The 18,337-nt window shown below is 39.0% G+C and overlaps 1 protein-coding gene across 4 annotated transcripts in view; it reads right to left on the bottom strand.

The window, feature by feature from the left end:
• The window catches only part of LOC102787290 (multiple C2 and transmembrane domain-containing protein 2-like), a 46,293-nt gene that overhangs the window by 23,278 nt on the left and 4,678 nt on the right, over positions 1-18,337 (bottom strand). For 3 of the 4 annotated variants that reach the window (XM_087844546.1, XM_087844594.1, XM_087844619.1), the window contains exons 2-6: positions 12,451-12,988; positions 5,352-5,399; positions 4,291-4,408; positions 485-627; positions 69-145 (exon numbers count right to left, since the gene is read on the bottom strand). In XM_087844546.1, the coding sequence (XP_087700672.1) occupies positions 69-145; positions 485-627; positions 4,291-4,408; positions 5,352-5,399; positions 12,451-12,939 (875 nt within the window). In that variant the 5' untranslated portion in view covers positions 12,940-12,988. The remainder of the gene's footprint in view (positions 1-68; positions 146-484; positions 628-4,290; positions 4,409-5,351; positions 5,400-12,450; positions 12,989-18,337) is intronic. The other variant, XM_087844639.1, reaches the window with a different exon arrangement.

Here is an 18,337-nt window from a genome sequence, read left to right as displayed (position 1 = left end):
ATTTACATGCTACACCTCAACAGAGCTCTGTCCAGCTGCTTCAAGCACTTCCACATCACCATACTCACTTGTCCATCTCCAAATCACTCAGCAGGACACTTGCAGCACCCATAAAGTCATCAGTTGTAAGGTCACGGTCATACACCTGTATATCAAACATCAACAGTCCTTTAACACAAGACAGAACTGTGCTGACTGTCCTACTGCAGTATCTTTGAAAACTCACACAGAGTGATAACAGCCGTTTTGTTGGATTTAGAAAGGTGCACAGACACTAATCATACATTGATTTTCATAACACTTTGACAAAAAAATGTCACCCTAACTACATAACGAAGGATAGAAAACATGCACTGAAATGCACATTTCCACAACAGACTATGACTCTCACTGTTAAAGTTGCTCATTAAAACTTTCACATTCATTATTTCCCACACTGTTGACATGACCTTTATTAAACTGACCATTAAAAAAAAAAAGTTACCTTGATGTAAACCCTCTGATTCAGATCCTTAATAGGCAAAGAGAAGGACTCATTCCACACAGGGTTGAGGTTTTTATAAACCACTTTACTTTTGTAGAACGTTTTTCCATCCAATTTGAATTTGACGTAGGGGTCGCTGGTACCTGACAATGAATATTGCAAACCAGTAAATAGAAAACAAACAAACAAATAAACAAACAAACATACTTTTTGGAATGACATCATCAGGGCCCTGTAATATGAAGCAAGATAAATATAAGTAGGGTATTTATTCATTATCTTGATTCACTTAAACTAAAATCAGCCATCGGCTTAGTCACACATGGCTTTTAACAACACACCAAATTAACCCAGGGTTTCCCAGCCAGGCTATGAGAACATTCACACAAAGGGGTGGAATCATGCACTGTTAGCAGAGTGGCTGATTTTACGAAGGAGCACAAAATCATGACCCCAGACATATACAGAGATCTTAAACGCATAACACAGACTGAAAGCAACACGTGCTGCAGAGAAATCTGCAATGTGAGAGCAAAAGCACTCTATAGTAATTTAGTATTAAAATCTCTGTATAAGTATGTGAGAACTGTGTGAGTACTTTGGTCAATAAGACTGAGAAATGCCAACCAAATCTATAAAACTCAACCTATTTGAAGGCAGGAAGAAAAGCAAGCAAAAAATGCTGACTGTGGAAGTTAACAGACTTATGACTATTACAAAACTATAATTCATCTAAAATCCTCTTTATTAATAATCCTCACAAAAGGAAAGATAAAGAAAAAAAAAAGACCCTCCCAACTGATTTTCCAGGAATGGTGACACTATTTTCAGAGAACTGGTCAGTAACTGGGGATTTTTTTTCCCTTAGTGATCTTTAATGTTGAACCTAACCTGCTCCGTGTATGTTAGGTCTGCAGCCTAGGTTAGCATGGCAACACACCTAAATAAGAAGTTGCCTAGATAAACCCAAATCCTGCTGCGTAGCCCCAGAATATAAAATTATTTTTCCTTGTGAATAATAAACATGCTGCAGGCCATGTAGCCTATGCTACAGCTGTTACCTCTGAGTGAAATAAAGTCCATAATGTTTAATAAACTAAAATGACATGATCCTATAACATTATAATATTCATCGTGACTTGTAGGACATGTTATTTCAGAACACAAAGCAGCGTTGTCATCATGACTGTCTTTAATAAATACTTGACATTTACTTCTAAATAACACTGACTCTATTGTTTTTCAACTTCTATGCAAATGTACCGGTTTGCACTATTACTTAGAAGGTCTGACCTGCTCTGTGTGATCTCTCATTTTTGTATGGAGGATGTGGTCCCAACCGATGTAACCACAACTTCCTGAAACAATAGCCAATCACATTTCAGCTTTGAGTGTGAAAACTAACTGCAACTGAAAACGTCACTTTTGCAGGTTTTGTGCGAGTTTCTTTTAAACACTAACATATATAGGCAGGCCCAAAGATTAACACTACATGAAGTCACTTTTGAAACTTCTAAATCTCACTTTCTGTTGCTGTTCTGTATCATTTTCACTTCAGAGTAAAGGAAGTAGGAGGTGTATCTTTTGAATAGTCTCTCAATCAACCAGGTGAGGGCAGCAGTCTACCAAACACAGCTGTGATCATAGCTTAAACTTCATGAGGAGCTTAGACTGTTCGGTTTCGTTACATTACATGAGCTCGCCCGATTCTTTGTGGTGTTGCTAGTAGAATAGGCTTTATAGACCCTTTACACAACAAGTCCTTAGCAAAACAGCTGCCACTGCATGCTACGACTGCTGCATGTATAATCTGATCAAAACAAAAAAAATAAAAGCTTGTTCATGCTTTTAAACCACCATGTGGTCTTAACAATGTGGTGAAACCAAATCCGCTTGCCTCTTGATCATCCTCTTTACCTACAGTCTGGTTGTGTCAACATGCAGGCACACTCAAGAGGAAAATATAATCCAAGAGTGAAAGGCTTTCTGTACTGAATGCTGGGTGTGGCTCAGACAGGTTCTAAACCGCTGCAAGGAATCCTGCTCGTGTTGCTACAAGAGCTTCACAGCTAACCTGACACTCAGCTGTCTTTCGTGTCCCTGGAGTCAATAACACGGCGTGTAATCAAAACAGACATTCCTGGTTGTCCTTATCAAGTCAAGGCCAAACACACGAGCAGTGTTGGGGAGTAACGGAATACATGTACCGCCGTTACGTATTTAAAATACAAAATATGAGTAACTGTATTCCGTTACAGTTACCGTTTAAAAAGGTGGTATTTAGAATACAGTTACTTTGTTTAAATAAATGGATTACATGGCGGTACTTTCCTGTTTCATATTGTGGCGGGTCAGGCCTGTTTGGGTTTTGTTTGACAGCTACGTTCTGTTGTTCCAGGCGGCAGCGTTACGGTTGCCATGGTTACAGGGTGACGGTCTCTCTCTGCGTGTTTCCTGGGTGAGAGAGCGCCTGTTGTTGTTGTGCTAAGCTAATAGGCAGAATGCTACAGGTATAGCTCTAAAGAATGTAGCATCATAGGCAGTGTAGTCCGTGCTGCAGGGAGAATGGACTGCCATACACGTTATGTGTCTGTGAGCGAGGGAGGGAGAAAAAGGAAAAGTAAGAGCTGCCATCGAGCAAAAACGGGAGCTGGAAGCATGTAAATATAATAATAACCACTGCAGCCAAGAAGAGAGCCTGACGAGCCCAGTTGTAAGTAAGCTATTAAGACTCGACTGTACACCGTGTTCGTGTTTTCCTCCAAAAACAATAAGTTCCTTGCAGCAGCCTTTCAACGCCTCTCTCTGTCTCTCGCTAGCAAAGTTGACCCAGACAACAAAGTAAAGCTAGTTTTCGGCTACGAGCCCGACACAGAACCCACCGTATTAGCCAGAGGTCCCTTTACTACGGTTCGGAGCCGCGGACCTTCAGTAACAGTAATAATCACAGCAATAGTACATTCATGTAGTTGTAAACAGCATGATAATATATTAAGTAATCCAAAGTATTCAGAATACGTTACTCTCATTGAGTAACGTAACGGAATACGTTACAGAATACATTTTGGGGCATCTATTCTGTATTCTGTAATGGAATACATTTTAAAAGTAACCTTCCCAACACTGCACACGAGTCAACACTGACACATACAGGGGGGAAAAAAGCGACCATGAGCAATGGCGGAGGGTTTCGTTTTTCTCAAGCATCTGTCCACGTTTACGGGAATTATAATTCATAGAGTTTAAGAGATTTAGCAAGTCAACTCAGATACGTTTCTCAGTATGAGAAGACGACAAAGCAATAACAATAGTAACACTTACTCATTGGCACAGGCATACACGAGAAAATACGTGATGCATGATGTCATTGTAAGATCTAGTCAGAATTAAGCCACAGCTTCAGAAAAAAAAGAAGTAGGCGTGTACACCAACAGGTAACTGCATCTTTGCTTTTACAGCGCACTGAACTTTCAAGTAAGGTAATCATATGCAGAGGAAAATTTGGGGAAGTTAAAATGATGAAGCTCTAGTCAGACAATGATCCTCGGGCGGGAGGGTAAAGGGATTTTGTTTCATCAGTTGAACAGGATTCCACTGCCACACTTCTCATTTTCCACTGTGCTGAAGTATTACTTGCTTCTGCACTGATCCTGTTTCCTGGATGATAATCAGCATCGCAGCGGTGCCTGTTGATCTTCTGTTTTTCTCAGGCTGTGTATTTTAATGCTAGTGTTGCTGTACATCACAATGCACAATAATCTGGAACAAAAAGCCGAGTTGTAGTAGTGCCGATATCAGCTCCTTACCACAGCGGTCCCTGATGACCAAGTTGCGTCCTTCCTTTAAGTTAACGGTGAGCAGGTAGGACCTCTGGGAATCTCTGGCACTCTCAGACATGTTCACAGCCTCATTGTCCATCTCATACTGAACAGAAAAACAAGATTATTACTTTACTACTAGTAGTATTACCAAAGTGCCCCATCTACTTCCGCACAAACTGGGCAGCTTTTTAATCAGGAAGTATCTGATCAGAAAACAGTTTTTTGCCTTTATAATGGGTCGCTGCACCATTAATATTTAAACTTCAAATTTATTACCAGTAATGCTATTAACCACAGTATAATAGCTCCACCCCTATTTATGTGAAGAATAACTTGGAAATGTTTGAATTTTTAATCTTTAACAACAAAATTATCACAGGACTTCTTTCATTTTACTTTCATGCACTGATTATAAGTCAGACTGTTGTTCACGTGCAGGAATTTGACGAGACTTCCTAATTCTTTACTGTTTGGGTTGTATTATTTTTGTCACATTTATACAACTTTAATTTAAAAAAAAACAAAAAAACAAAGTATACTCACTTACAGGTTTTAAGAGATTGTATTCTGTGCAGTTTTATGTTTCTCGTCTAGGCAGTGGATTATTTAATCACTATTAAGCCTCTTCAGCAAGCCATGAATCTTTCACCGAATAAACCCCAGTACCCTGGAATCACCCCAGCTCAGCTTCCTAACCCTGACTGGCTACAAAAGATGGACAACACACACTGGATGCTGAACAACAAATAGACTACTGTTCTATCTCATTCTAAACAGAGCACAATAATCTGGAATTAAACTTTGATATAAGCACGCGCCGGCCAAAGACCCACACTGCTGTTGGCATGGCATAACGCTGAAAACCACCAGCATAGACACATGAAAGGGACAATCTGTTGCAAAATTCTACAACCACAAAGATGCAACTTAGGATAAAACTGTCAGACGCAACCCTTTTCTCCTGTCGTGCCTAAAGCTGATTTGCATATTAACCAGTCAACAACAAAAATCATCTTACAAACTACAAATTAGACAGTAGCACTTACATTTTGGTGGTCCCCTTCCTTTATGTGACTGCTGTAATCGTTATCATACTGCAGAGACAAAGATGAATATTTTTTTAAACCATGTGACACATGACAAAGACTTTCAAAACATGTAAAATTCCTGTTGATGAAAAAGCGTCACTCAGCTAAAGCTAAAGGCTCAGAACTGCCCTCTCCTTGGTATTTCTACCACCAGCACAAATCCTCTGAGCATTTATTAAAAATTCCTGTGTCCTGGGGACTGAACAGAGGTAACCCAAAAAACATCTACTAGGCAATTTCCACTTTTCCCCCCTAATTTGCTTCTCTTCTTTGGGTTTCAGTGTTTACCTAACATAAGGTATTTTGCCATACATACCACTCCTTTCTTTATGAATTCAAATATAGATTGCTGTATTCAGATGTATTCAGTATAGTTTCTATACAATTAAAGATAATCTCCCAGAGGTTTTTTTGTAAGTCTATGGACTATTTATACAGCTATGAGGAAGTGTTCAGTTGACAACAACAGTTACACAATGGGAGATGACAAGAATTAAAATAAAAAGCACTTTACTATTCTTGATATTCTTTGATGAGGTTTTAAAACCACCCTGGGGGTGGCTGTTAGTTTTCATACTGTGCATTGTTGCTTTCACCAAATTCAAAACAGTTTTTTTGACTGATCTGAAACCTCAGTGATGATGAAAGTAAGATGACTAAGAAAGACAGCGGGTCTCTCATTTCTGCTATTTTTCTTATATCAGTTTTCTTACATCAGATCCTGATCCAGATACAGGTAGACCTTAGCTGTTGATCGTATCCAGGCAAAACGCACCTCTGGTAAAACTTAATGCAAATCCATTTATAACCATAAATGTGCTAGTTGAAATATGGGCTTTGTAATATGCTAATATCAGCATTCAAGGCTGCATTAGCCTCGAATGCTAATGCCAGTTGAGGTTTAAACACAAAAAAGCACAGATTTCTTAATGTTTCTTATGTGCTGTTATTCATTTACGCTTACACCTGACTCAGATCTCAATCAGCTAGTTGTTTTGTTGTGGTGTATCAACCAGGTGTTGCAAAAAGGGAGGTTGAAGAGCACCCTCTGATGGACAAACTATGCAACAGCAACTCTCATAATGTAGTTGAAGGGTGTTTCTTCCATCTCAATTAATTCCATCTTGAATTAATCAGTTAATAATCAGTTCTTATATTTTCTCACACAACAGACCACCAAATGGCTAATATCAGCAGATAATATCTGCCTGCTGAGAAAATGGTCAGGTTATAAAAATCAGCATCCTGTGCTGCAAACTACAAAGCGTAAAGATTCGAAATCAAAATCCCACTGGAGGAAACTACAAATATCACCTCAGTTAATCAGATAAATATAAAGAGCATCTATAAAAACTCAAAAATCAAAACAAAACACTGATATGTTACTACAACGCCGACAGGAAGATGAAACATTTTACGGGGTGATGATTTTTTTAGGTCATTTCCTGTTACTTACTTAAAAGTTTCACAACATGTTGATAACACATTATTCAAAGATTACCGTACCAAACTGCAACTTCTTTTTATCAACCCCCGCCACACACACACACACACACACACACACACACACACGTTTAGGCATGTTTGTGAGAACAGAAAATTAGCATGCCTCTATATTTGTGAGGACCAACAGTCACTTATGGGGACAAAATGCCCGTCCATACGAGTCTGAAGGTATTTTTAAGGGTCAAAACGTGGTTTTAAATGTCAGGGTTACGATTAGGTTATGGTTAGGTTTAGGATAAGGGGTGTGTATGTGTGTGTGTGTGTGTGTGTGTGTGTGTGTGTGTGTGTGTGTGTGTGTGTGTAAAACTGTCAGCCAACATGTTATACACCTGTCCTGCTGCCCTCTCTAACCACACTTGTCTAAACCACTGATAGTGAAACCAGGAAGAAAGTATATGTGGCACTATTAAAAGAAAAAAAAAAATCTTTTCAAAATCAAGATCAGTATGAGCCGCAGCTTAGTGGAAAGAAGTCAAAATGAACATGATTCACAATGAAACTTTACTTTATTTGTTGCTTAAACCATTGAATAAAAAGGTATTTAGTAGCCTATGAACTTCTACAAGAGTAATTCATTTAACCTGCGTAGCAAGCAAGCCTGTCAAAGCTATGAAAAGAGGCTATGACTTCCTAGTTGTCTGGGTTGTCCTCTGCATGTCAACAAGAACTACAGCATTTATCTGCTTGCACATTGGTGTCCACTTTGCATGACAAAGAAAATAAAGCCAAGGCTACGCCCAATGTTATTGTTCAAATGAAAATTAAACTTTCGGAATTTCAAGTCAGCTTGCATTTGTGCGTCATGTCACTAAAGCATGCAGTCTACACAAAACCTGTTGAAAGTCATTCTAACCATGATCTAACAAACAAAGCCTGCCCTTGATTACGAGAAGAATGCAAAGCATGACATGTTTTTGTTTTGCTGTAAAGAGTTATCTTCAATACATACAATGTAATTTACTAGGGATGGGTACCGGTATCCGGTGCCATGATGGCACCGGTCCTGACATAAATGGTAGTAACCAGACCGAAAAGCAGCGCACATTTTGGTGCTTTTTTTCGGTGCTTTTTTTTCCTGAGCTGTGATACACTTTAGATTCTAGCCAATCATTTTACGTTTCGAGGATAGTAGGCGGGTCCAGGTACGTACGTTCTTTTAGTGCAGAGCTACAGATTAAAAATGCCCAAGGCGAAGCGTTCAAAAGTCTGGCTGTACTTCACAGCAAAAGATGCAAACTCAGCAGCCTGCAACAAGTGCTTTAAGCTGATACTGTGATACTGTCAAAGGAGGTAACACCTCAAATCCGATGAAACACCTGGCGACGCATAGCGTTTTTTTTTTTAAAAGCCGAGAAATGCGCCGTATTTGATTGCTGCGAGACCTCACACCGAGTACATCTACTGCGGGTGTGGTGCCTGTTATCGGACCGGAGTTAGCAACATCCCCCAAAAACCCGAAGAGGAGAGTCCTGGCCCCTAGCCCTGCCAGTGTAGCAGAAATGATGATGATGATGATGCAGCAGCAGCCGTTCTTCTCTGCGTGAGTAGCTTAATGTTGTTCGTGTGTAATTTACGTTGAGTAGGCTAACCACGTTATTACATTAATGCATGTAAGGTGAACTAGCAAACATCATCATAGCTACATGCAGCTGTCTTCTTGTTTAATGGCAGATACTCCCTTCATCCAGGCCAAAAAGGCTAAAATGACCAAAGAAAAAGTGGAAAACAGTTAAACATGAGAGGTTTTTGGACAAAGTTTGTGTTTTTTCCATTGTTTAAGCACTGCTTCCAGCCAAGAGTGATACCATATATGCCCCATAGCTGCAGAAAAGGCTAACATTGTTATCTCTTTACAAAAAAACAGCTGAACATGAGAGGTTTTTGGACAAAGTTTGTGTTCTCCATTCTTTAAGCACCGGTTTGAGCACCGTTTAAGCACCGGCACCGTTTCACAAGTACTGGTTTGGTACCGGTATCGGATAAAACCTAAACGATACCCATCCCTATTATTTACAGATCACTGTTATGTTAGAAATGTGAGTAGCAGCTGTACTTGAGAGACGTAGATCATTTTAATAAAGAATGGAATGAGGAAGGAGATGAAGTTTACAACTGATTCTATCTGACAGGTGCCAGATGTATAAGTGACATTTTTAATTGGCAATAAGAACAGCCAATAGTCTCCTTCTGTAGTGTTTATCCTGATTATCCTGACATCTGAGATAAAACACATAATAAAGCTACAGTAATATATATGAACTAATGTCAATCCAAATCATTAAAATCATTCACTTCAGTTGGTGGTATTATAACAGAGTGGAAGTGCCTGAGAACGACAGCATTTCAGCCACAAACTGGTAGACTACATAAAATCTCAGAGCCGGGTCAGGTGTTGAGGAACACAGTGTGCCAACTTTCTGCAGAGTCCATCGCTACAGACCTCCAAACCTCATGTGGCCTTCAGATTAGCTCAAGAACACTGCACAGAGAGCTTTATGGAATAAGTTTCCATGGCCAAGCAGCTGCATCCAAGCCTTACATCAAGAAGTGCAATGCAAAGCACTGGATGCTGTGGAGCAAAGACTCAGGGCAGAAGTGTTCTGTAGCGTGACAAATTACATGTTTGTCCCGTGTTTGGCGGTTGCCAGTACAACAGTACTTGACTGCAATGTGCCAGGTGTAAAGGTTGGTGGAGGGGGTATCCAGTCTTTAGGTCTGACGTGATTAGCTGCGTTTGGGCCCAAACTATGCTGCAGGTCCCCAATTCAAACGATCACTGCGGCATCACAGAGTTGAATAACTGTCTAAATCCTTTCATCTGTAATAAAATGATCCGTGTTGCTGCTCTACCAGGTGTGAAAATTAAGTTTAACATCCAGGCATCCATGAAAACAGAATTTATGAAATTTAACAGAGTAAGAAGTTAGCTCGCTAGTTTCCATCTAATATAATATACCATGTTCTGACTGAGGGATTTCTGAAACAAATTAAGACGTACAGCTCTGTTATTACTTCTGACATAAATTAAGACAGGAAAGTAAACAGCAGTGAGGTTTTGTAGGGTTACTGAAGTTTGGCTAGCTGGCATATAATGTGATTACTAGTGACACAGCTATGTTAGCAAAATATAAACACTGAAGCAGGAGGATGAACGCTAACGTTTTTCCACTTGATAAAAGTTAACGTGAGGGTTCCCGATGGTTAGGAACAAATGCAATCGCATGGCAGGATGTAAACGGACCAAACTACAGTCAGGAGAACAACTGAGATAATCCATCCACAATATGAGGTTAGTCATTAACAGAGATGGGCAGTAACGCGTTACTGTAATCTGATTACTTTTTTCCGGTAACGAGTAAAGGGATTACTATTGCAAAAACGGTAATTAGATTACCGTTACTTTCCGTAGGAACGCTGCGTTACTGCGTTACTAAAACCGTGATTTTTTTTGCGAGAATGTCTCATGACAGTGACGTAAGCGAGTGTGACATTTGTGACAACAGCTGTGTGCAGATCAACAGTGGATCATATATCGAGTGCGGGAGAGAGTATGAGGTGCAATGTTTAAAGCTTGGAAGTACTGACCTTATTTTGAGTTTGATTCCATAAAAAGTGACAAAAACATTAGCGTCTGTTGTGCGTGGGAAGAAAACTTCTTTTTACACCGAAAAAAACCCCTCCTAAACTTCCAAGCAAGCACCGAGTAGCTACGACGTAATGGGAAACTCACAGAGAAACTCGCGGATTCTTCCACTGACCGCTGCGGCACACCTGCACCAGGGTAAACCTCTGTCTACCCCACTCCTGCTTTACAGAAGAAAATAGAGCAACAGGACCGCTAGTCTTTGATGTTATTTATTTTCTGCTGTGTTTTACTTGCATCTATTTGAAAGACTGTGCTGGAATGTGCAGAAAATAAGTTTAAATGTTAAACAAATTTCTTCCAGTCAGAGAATGGTGCATATAATTAAATTTTTGCTTGATGCATAAAGTTAAAAGGTTAAAACTAATAAAACAAGTTATAAAAAGAGACTTTTCCATTTGATTACATTTTGTATGATGGATTATGCAGAAAAAGTAGAATTGGGCTGAAAGATCTATCGCTTTATCACCTATTCAGGTTGTAAATGGTGTTTTTAAAAAGTAACTAAGTAATTAATCGCTTTTGAAAATAAGTAATCAGTAAAGTAACGGGATTACTTTTTGGGGGAAGTAATTGGTAATTAGTTACTGATTACTTTTTTCAAGTAACTTGACCAACACTGGTCATTAATATACTGCCTGGGCTGTAGTTACAGCGTAAGGTTTTAAAAACTGAGCTTTAAAATGATTAGCAGTAATAAAACCCAGAGGCCAACAGTTATCACTGACTGTTTTTAGGGGATTGTTGAGATTTAATAGAACAAGATGCAAAGCATTAAAACATGTTAAAAACACAACAGCCTTCTTAAACGCAGAGTAGTTTGGGCCCGGAAGCAGGATTCATCACATCATCACAAGACCGGATTATGGGTGTATGTTTGTTTTGAGTAGTTAGGCGATTCTCACAAGAAGGCAACAGCAAGGAGAATTTCAGGGTTTCCAGTACTTTCATACATATTTCAAGATGTCAGTTTGAGGTCTTGTTGGTAGAGTTGAGACCACATCTGAGGAGGACCACTGACCCGGAGTTTAGCTGGGATAAAATTGTGTATTCGGTACTGGTGTGCCAATTTTGCCCTGTGAAACTACACGGTTGGTGTAAATGAGTCAAAGTTCAAAAAATATTTTAAAATGAACACACAAAATATTCGCTTAAATTTTACGCAGTGTGTAAAGGCCTCAGTCTGAGAAAGATTTATAACTTGAACAAATGTAACTTCTATCAATTATGGCAAATCGCTTTTAATATGAAATCATTGGAGCAATAAACAGGAATGTGTAGCAAGATGGGTAGTTCATACCATAAAATACACTTATTTACACTTGTCCCAAAAAGCAAGCAAACAAAAACGTTTAATGTGGAAGACAATTTATAAATTTATAAAATAATTGGTTAAATCTAACCGATCTTGTCTCTTAACTTCAAGAAAGAAAAAAAACAAAACAAACAATAGTTTTAAATGTGACTCTGTTTGGCACTCACAGCCTACATCCTTGTCATTTTAACAAAGACGTGAATCCACCAGAAGCAGTGTTTGCACAGTTCTACTGTAGACTATTGATTTTGGATGGACCTCGATTTGCAACCATATCCAGCTCCTCCAAGTTAAACTTTGCAAGTCAAGTGTAAATACACCTGATACCTCAACCCCGCCAATGTACAACATGTTTTTTTTTACTGTGTGTTGCAGGAGGAAAAAAAAATGCTGACTTGTCAGTTAATTTTGTGCCAAAATATTAGATATAACAGGAACTACTAAGTCAAAATATGAGTGAATATTTAAAATAAAAATGCAAGTCGTCAGTGCTAGTGTCCCAGAAGGTTCAATCTTTATATAAAACATTATATGAATATTCCGTATGTGGAGATGCCCAATCTGCAAGGTTATTTCAAAAGTATTTTCTTTACCTGCGAGCTGTCCAGGGAATCATCCACAGCCGCACTGTCTGGAGTGTAAACAGTCATCATCTCTGGTAGTGCAAGTTCCTCGGGCTCCATGCCTCGTCCAGGTTGGTATGTCTCCCGGGAAGATGTCTCTTCTCCACAAAGCCTGTTGAATGATTCCTGGGAAGAAGAACGGTTTGTGCAGTTTGTAGGCACGCTCAGTCTGTTTTCACTCCTCCCTTTTCTCCCACTACTTCCTCCTACAGAACCCGCAGGAGGCCTGTCAAGCGGTGTGGAAGGATCGCTATAACTGGGACTATTGTACTGCTGAAAAGGCACTCTGGAGGAGACGTGGGGGTAATCCTGCTTCATGTTCCTTACGTCAGGAACGGAGGAGCTCATCCGATTGTGGTCAAGCTGGACAGCCAACTTGTTTAAGGGATCCTTGCCCCGCTTGAAGTGTGGCAGCATCTTCTGCCGGAGATGCTGCATCATGCCTGGCTTCTTCTCCATGATGGATGCAAGGTTCAGTCTGTGTCTAAGATTTGGACATCACTGGCACCTATTGTGAAAAAAGAGAATGAGAGGAGTCAGTCATTGAAACATATCTGTAGCTAAGCTCAAACTGCATTTAATACGTTTCATCAACTACAGGAACAAATAATCACAAGGATTAAAACACATTAAAGAACAAAATGCACAGTGAATTACTGTAATCATTTCTATAAAGATTCGGTGGTGATCTTTAATGTCAAATATTCCGTAAAAACAATGATGGGCATGATAAGGATCATATATAAACTGGTCTTTTATTCCCTTCTTAAGTAAAATATGCCAAAGAAGGAATAAGAATATTTAGATATACACACATTATCTATCAGATGCCTTTAGTACCTTAAAATATGCTTATAATGGTGACCCAGAAATTAAACAACCTGCAGCAACTACATAACAGAAGAGGAAGCTGGAACAACTGCAATTAATAATGCAAACTCACGTGTGCACTCCAATATAATGTTGACAAAGAGGAGCTTTTTGACACAGAAATTTAGTCTACTCAAATGTTGTGAGTTACAAATAATGTTAATATATTTTCTTTTGTTCATGGGTGCAGAGACAAGGCACTGCATCTAACAAAAACACATGCAAATAGACACAATACACTGTAGTAACGATACCTTTATGACTTGTGTTCATTTTGCTTACTTCTTTCTTTAATTTACTTCATTCATGCATTTATCTGTTTATCGTTTCATTTATTGTGTTTGATTTAATTTGCATACTCTCTTGGCTCCCCATTCTAACAATACATTATGAGCAGGTGCACAGAAACATAGTTAGGCACACACACGCGCACACACACCTACTTGTTTGCCTCATCTTTGTCTACATATCATATTCCATGTGACTTAACGACTTATTTTTTCAGATATCTGTGTCTGTTATTTCATTTAAGGAAAATTATAACATTATATTATAACAATACATTAGGGGAAAAAGAAAGAAGAAGAAAATAAGAAGAAATTATCAAATCATGCAAAGTCAGTTTTGCCAGTAAAATTATTGTTATGATCTCACTTCCACTGACCAGGTCTCTCTGCTATCAGGAAAAAAATCTCTTGGGAAATTGAAAGGTCAAAGGACAATACCTTAACAATACACAAGTCTTTGAACAGAAAGCAGGCATACTTTTTGTGGCGTGCATTTACCGGTAAATTTAGAATTTTGCCACTCCTTTATTCAGCCTCATGAAAACAATCTAGTCATTAGAGTCACTGCAGAAAAAAAAGTAGAAAAAACAGTTTACAGATGTGGGTTAATATTGCATGTCAAGATTTTTAAATGCTTAAGGAAGTGGACAAAAATAATTTCAACTATAAATAAAGCCCCATCTATCATATTCACACCTCTAACTGAAGACGACAACTATTCTCACCAGGAAGGAGACTATTCTGACAGCTTTACATTACAGCTTGGCTGGTTTATCTTTTGGAGGGTCAACTGCAGCTACTACATCGTTTTTTTAATAGCTTGTTCCTGTATGAATGAGTGTGCGTGTGTGTGTCTCATCTGTCATTCATTTACAGGTTAGCCACTGCAAACTTACAGCTTTTTTGAAGAAACAAAGACAGGGAAGACAAAGCACAGAATGCACACTGTGATGTGTCATTCATGCTTAAGATGAATGACAATTAAAATGATCAATTAAATATAAAAAAAACATTACCCGCCCTTTGCTTCTGACAAAACCTGATAATCCTCTTAGCAGCTTCTCACTTTGTATTGTCATCAACTGCGGCCAACGACCTGTCATGCTATCAGCAGGTAAAGGGAAGCGTAGGGTGAGAGGCGGAGATGGCAGACGTCGTATTATTATGGAGGATGTAATCTCAGGCAGCAAAGCAAAACATATTCATGGAGCATGAATAGAAGATGTTAAATATCATAAGAGGTTATCATTTCCACAAGAATGTTTCCTACTGGTTAGCTGAAGTTGTTTCTCCAGGTATTAGACTACAACAACTCATTTTTATTGTTTGTCACCTGCCTGGCTTTGAGAAAATTGAACCAGAAAAGCATGAGTCCCTGATGGCAGCTTGACAGCAGCTGGAACGTATCTCCCACAGGTAGTAAGCAGGGCGTGATCATAATGGAGGTATGTTTTTGTAGGCCAAAAATATGCATTATGTTTTTGACTTTTACTTTCACCTCTCCCCTTTTCAAACCACACACAAAAGGAAGAAAGCCAACAGACTATCTAAGGAAATGCTCTATAGTTTGTGTAGGGATTCCAAACTTGCTGCTCTTATCAATATACACTAGATCTAACAAGGAACCAAAATATTGTGTTTAAAGTTGTTCGCACTTACATTCCATATCGCAATCACTCAACACCGTGACATTCTTGTTATTAAAAAGCTTAGCTTCAGATTATTTATGATCATCTAATCTCTAGAATTAAGTCATGCAATTGAAACACTGAGACTGGAACTGCCCAGTCAGTGACTCTTACCCAATTTGTTCTAGACATGTGTGAAATCTGGTTTCTTCCTCCAACTTCAGAAATAATATATTGTGTTTGTGATATGTTCAATAGTTCTACTCCTTGCATTTATAAAAATCAACACAGTATGCAAGTAAGGTCTCACGCCATCTTACTTTCCTCTAACAAATTTGCATGTGTGCGTCTCAATTGTCGGTCAAAAGTCTGCCAGAGGCATCCCCTTGCCTTATGTTCAGCAACACGTATATCACTGAGGGTGTATCTGTTTACTCAACACCAGTGGGTGTATGTTCTCCTCAACTTAGATTATCAGCTTTATTTCCTTCAGTGCAGGAAATAGTTATGGGATCCCCTGCTGAATTTATGTTATGTTCACTTGCAAAGAATTAAACACGCACGACCGTGAGCGACCGTGGCTCAGGGGATTGGGAAGCTCATCTGTAACAGGAAGGTTGCCGGTTCGATCCCCCTGTTCTCTCTGTTCTGGTCGTTGTGTCCTTGGGCAAGACACTTTACCCTGCCGCCTGGTGTTGGCCAGAGGAGCCGATGGCGCGATATGGCACCCTCGCTTCTGTCAGTCTGTCCCAGGGCAGCTGTGGCTACAACTGTAGCCTCCACCAGTGTATGAATGTGAGAGTGAATGAATAGTGGAATTGTAAAGCGCTTTGGGTGCCTAGAAAAGCGCTATATAAATGCAATCCATTATTATTATTACTCGTTTTTAATGGTAGTTTAAAATTTAGAAAGAGAGATAATCAACTAAAAATGCTTCTCCCAAAAAACACATTACATAAAAGTTGATTTGCATGTCACTGATAATGAATAAGTATTAGATCCCCAAGCAAAACATGGCTTAGTACTTGGTGGAAAAGCCCTTGTTGGCAAGCACAGCGGTAAGACTGCTCTCGATGCTGGTCACCAGGTTTCCACCCATCTCAGGAAAGATTTTGGCCACTCCTCTTTACAAAAACTCTCAATCTTTAAGGTTTCTTGTCTGCCACTTAGCAACTCTCTCCACAGATTTTCACAGCTACTAGGCCACTGCAATGACCTTAATTTTCTTCTTTAGCCTCTCCTTTATTGCCATGGTATGTTTTGGATCATCGTCAAGCTGGAAGACCCACAATAGATCTTCAGTATTCTGGCTGAATCCAATATTTTACAGTACATGACCCAGTCCATTTGCCCCTCAATGCAGTTAAAGTTGTCATGTAGAAAATTAGGCCGTAAGCATAATATTCTTTGGGTCTTTGATCTTGCCCATTGTGCAGGATAAGTTGGAATGGAAGAAATTGATTCTGTAGACACATAACTAAATGCTATCAGGAGTATCTGGAACTACAGTAACAGACTGATTAATTGTAATCTGTCTCTCACATGGGCACACACTAGCAAGCACCTGAAGGGACCATATAATGTAAGATTATACCCTACTTTATATTGCACAATGGGAAATCCAAAGTTCAAACAAAGCAGTAAATGAGAAGTGTTTGAAATACATAAAACTGTATGTATCTAATGATAGTCACAGCAAGTTTCATGACGTTGAAGCAAGGTGGTTTTTCATTTGATTAATTTATACACCTAAAGGCGCTGTCACTGTTGACTGAAGTTTGAAGTCTTTAGCTACGGATAAACTTAGCTGTGAGCGACAGAAACCCACTGTGAACTAACTCAGTCATTTCAATCTTTTAAGGACAATAGGACATCACAATATGTCAGTTTCGTGTTTACAGCTTGTTTCCACTGCCCTCAGGGACCAAAGTTGGGATTATCAGGTCTGATTATCGTCCAAATTTCCCGTTTTTGGCCACAGAATGGAACGTAGCAGGAAACAGTCCATTTCAGACACGGCACTAGTAGAAATACTCCATTTAATGAGGGTGCTGCCTGTACAGAATATGAGGAAGGTAGATCACATTATGGCCACTCACTGTGGTAACTTTCCAGTAAATTCACATCATATGGACTTTTCAATCCACTTTTTCAATTCAATTGACATTTTGAATTCACTACATATATGAAGATTTTTTTAAATCATAACTTTAAATACTAAATATTCCAGATGGTCCTCTTTCAAAAAACAGGAACTTGGAATGATATATGTCCCATTACTGCTTTATTGGTCATTACAGACCAACCGATTAACGTGCATGACTGCCAACAGGGCTGATAGCCTGCATCCCTTTCACGTCACTGCATTTTATTGGCAGGATGTTTCACTACAAAGCCCAAGTTAGAATATCAGCTAATTTCAGGATCAAACTTCATTGCGAGCAAAATTATTAATGGAATCAAAGAGCGTGATGGGCTTAAAAGAGTAATGGGAGAAAAAGACCATGTGTGCAGAACATTGCAATGTAGGGCATTGATCGTGTGATTTGACTCGAAAATGGTGTTAGTGTAACTTAGGGCTTGAATTAACTATAGTTTCAAAAACACAACAACTGCAATGATTTACACAAACCCACTTTTTTCAAATTCACAACAGAATACAAACATGTCAAATGTTTAAACAGTGAAAATGCAGGAAGAGAAAATAATTTTAAAAAAATTATACTTGAGTTTGACAGCAGCTAACAATCTCCAGAAAGTTTGGAGTTCCCTCTGTAAACATCTTTTTTGTTATACTTGTCCCAACTTTTTTTGAGGTTATATATTGTTGCTATCAAATTCAAAATCACCTTAGTTTGAATAGAAACAGTATATTTTCTCAGGTTAAACATGTAATAAATTTCAGTGTCCCATCTTTTTGGAATTGGGGCAGTAAAGAACCCCCCAAAAAGCCATAATCATGTGACTGAGACAAGAAAGCAGGTCTCAATCAACAGAGCAGGAGACGATATAGCTTTCAACTGACAGTCTAGCCACTGTTACCACTGGAAAACAGCAAATCATTAGAAATTA

The sequence above is a fragment of the Neolamprologus brichardi genome, chromosome 1, assembly GCF_056152115.1.
Source record: "Neolamprologus brichardi isolate AB-2024 chromosome 1, ASM5615211v1, whole genome shotgun sequence".
Classification (NCBI taxonomy): Eukaryota; Metazoa; Chordata; class Actinopteri; order Cichliformes; family Cichlidae; genus Neolamprologus; species Neolamprologus brichardi.
The sequence above is the reverse complement of the archived record's forward strand: the minus strand, read 5'-3'. Positions and strand labels throughout refer to the sequence as shown.